The 419-nt window shown below is 36.8% G+C and overlaps 1 protein-coding gene across 1 annotated transcript in view; it reads right to left on the reverse strand.

The window, feature by feature from the left end:
• Positions 1 to 103: 103 nt before the first annotated feature.
• Positions 104 to 419, reverse strand: part of LOC127751104 (uncharacterized) — a 13,553-nt gene continuing 13,237 nt past the window's right edge. The window contains exon 4 of the mRNA XM_052274168.1: positions 104 to 328. Within this exon, the coding sequence (XP_052130128.1) occupies positions 226 to 328 (103 nt within the window). The 3' untranslated portion in view covers positions 104 to 225. The remainder of the gene's footprint in view (positions 329 to 419) is intronic.

Consider the following 419-nt stretch of genomic DNA (forward strand, 5'->3'; position numbering starts at 1 on the left):
CCTTAAGCTGATAAAGCCTATATGTAAGCGAACTGCAAAACTGCAATTTAAGATGTTATTACCGTGCCACGGAAAGGTTGATGCTCCCAACATCTTGGCAATTTACAGACGTGACCAACATCACTATCATTTGATGGGTTTTTGGGAGTTGATGAAGCAACTAATCAAAGAAACAGTACAATTGTGAGATACATTATAATTTAATTGCCTCTACTGATGTCAAGACTAGGAAATAAAATTAACTTTAAACTGAGCAGGATCCTTTAGCGCTAAATGTTGCTCATCTAAATGATGGTCCATAACTGGCTTTGAAGTATCCCCACTAATTCTGAAATAGGATAGGAGTGTTAACTTAATGGATAGCTGACCATGACAATAACATTTGCTCAGCATTACAATACAATAGTGAAGCATCTGGT

The sequence above is a fragment of the Frankliniella occidentalis genome, unplaced genomic scaffold, assembly GCF_000697945.3.
Source record: "Frankliniella occidentalis isolate FOCC.00 unplaced genomic scaffold, Focc_3.1 Scaffold344, whole genome shotgun sequence".
NCBI classification, from domain to species: Eukaryota; Metazoa; Arthropoda; class Insecta; order Thysanoptera; family Thripidae; genus Frankliniella; species Frankliniella occidentalis.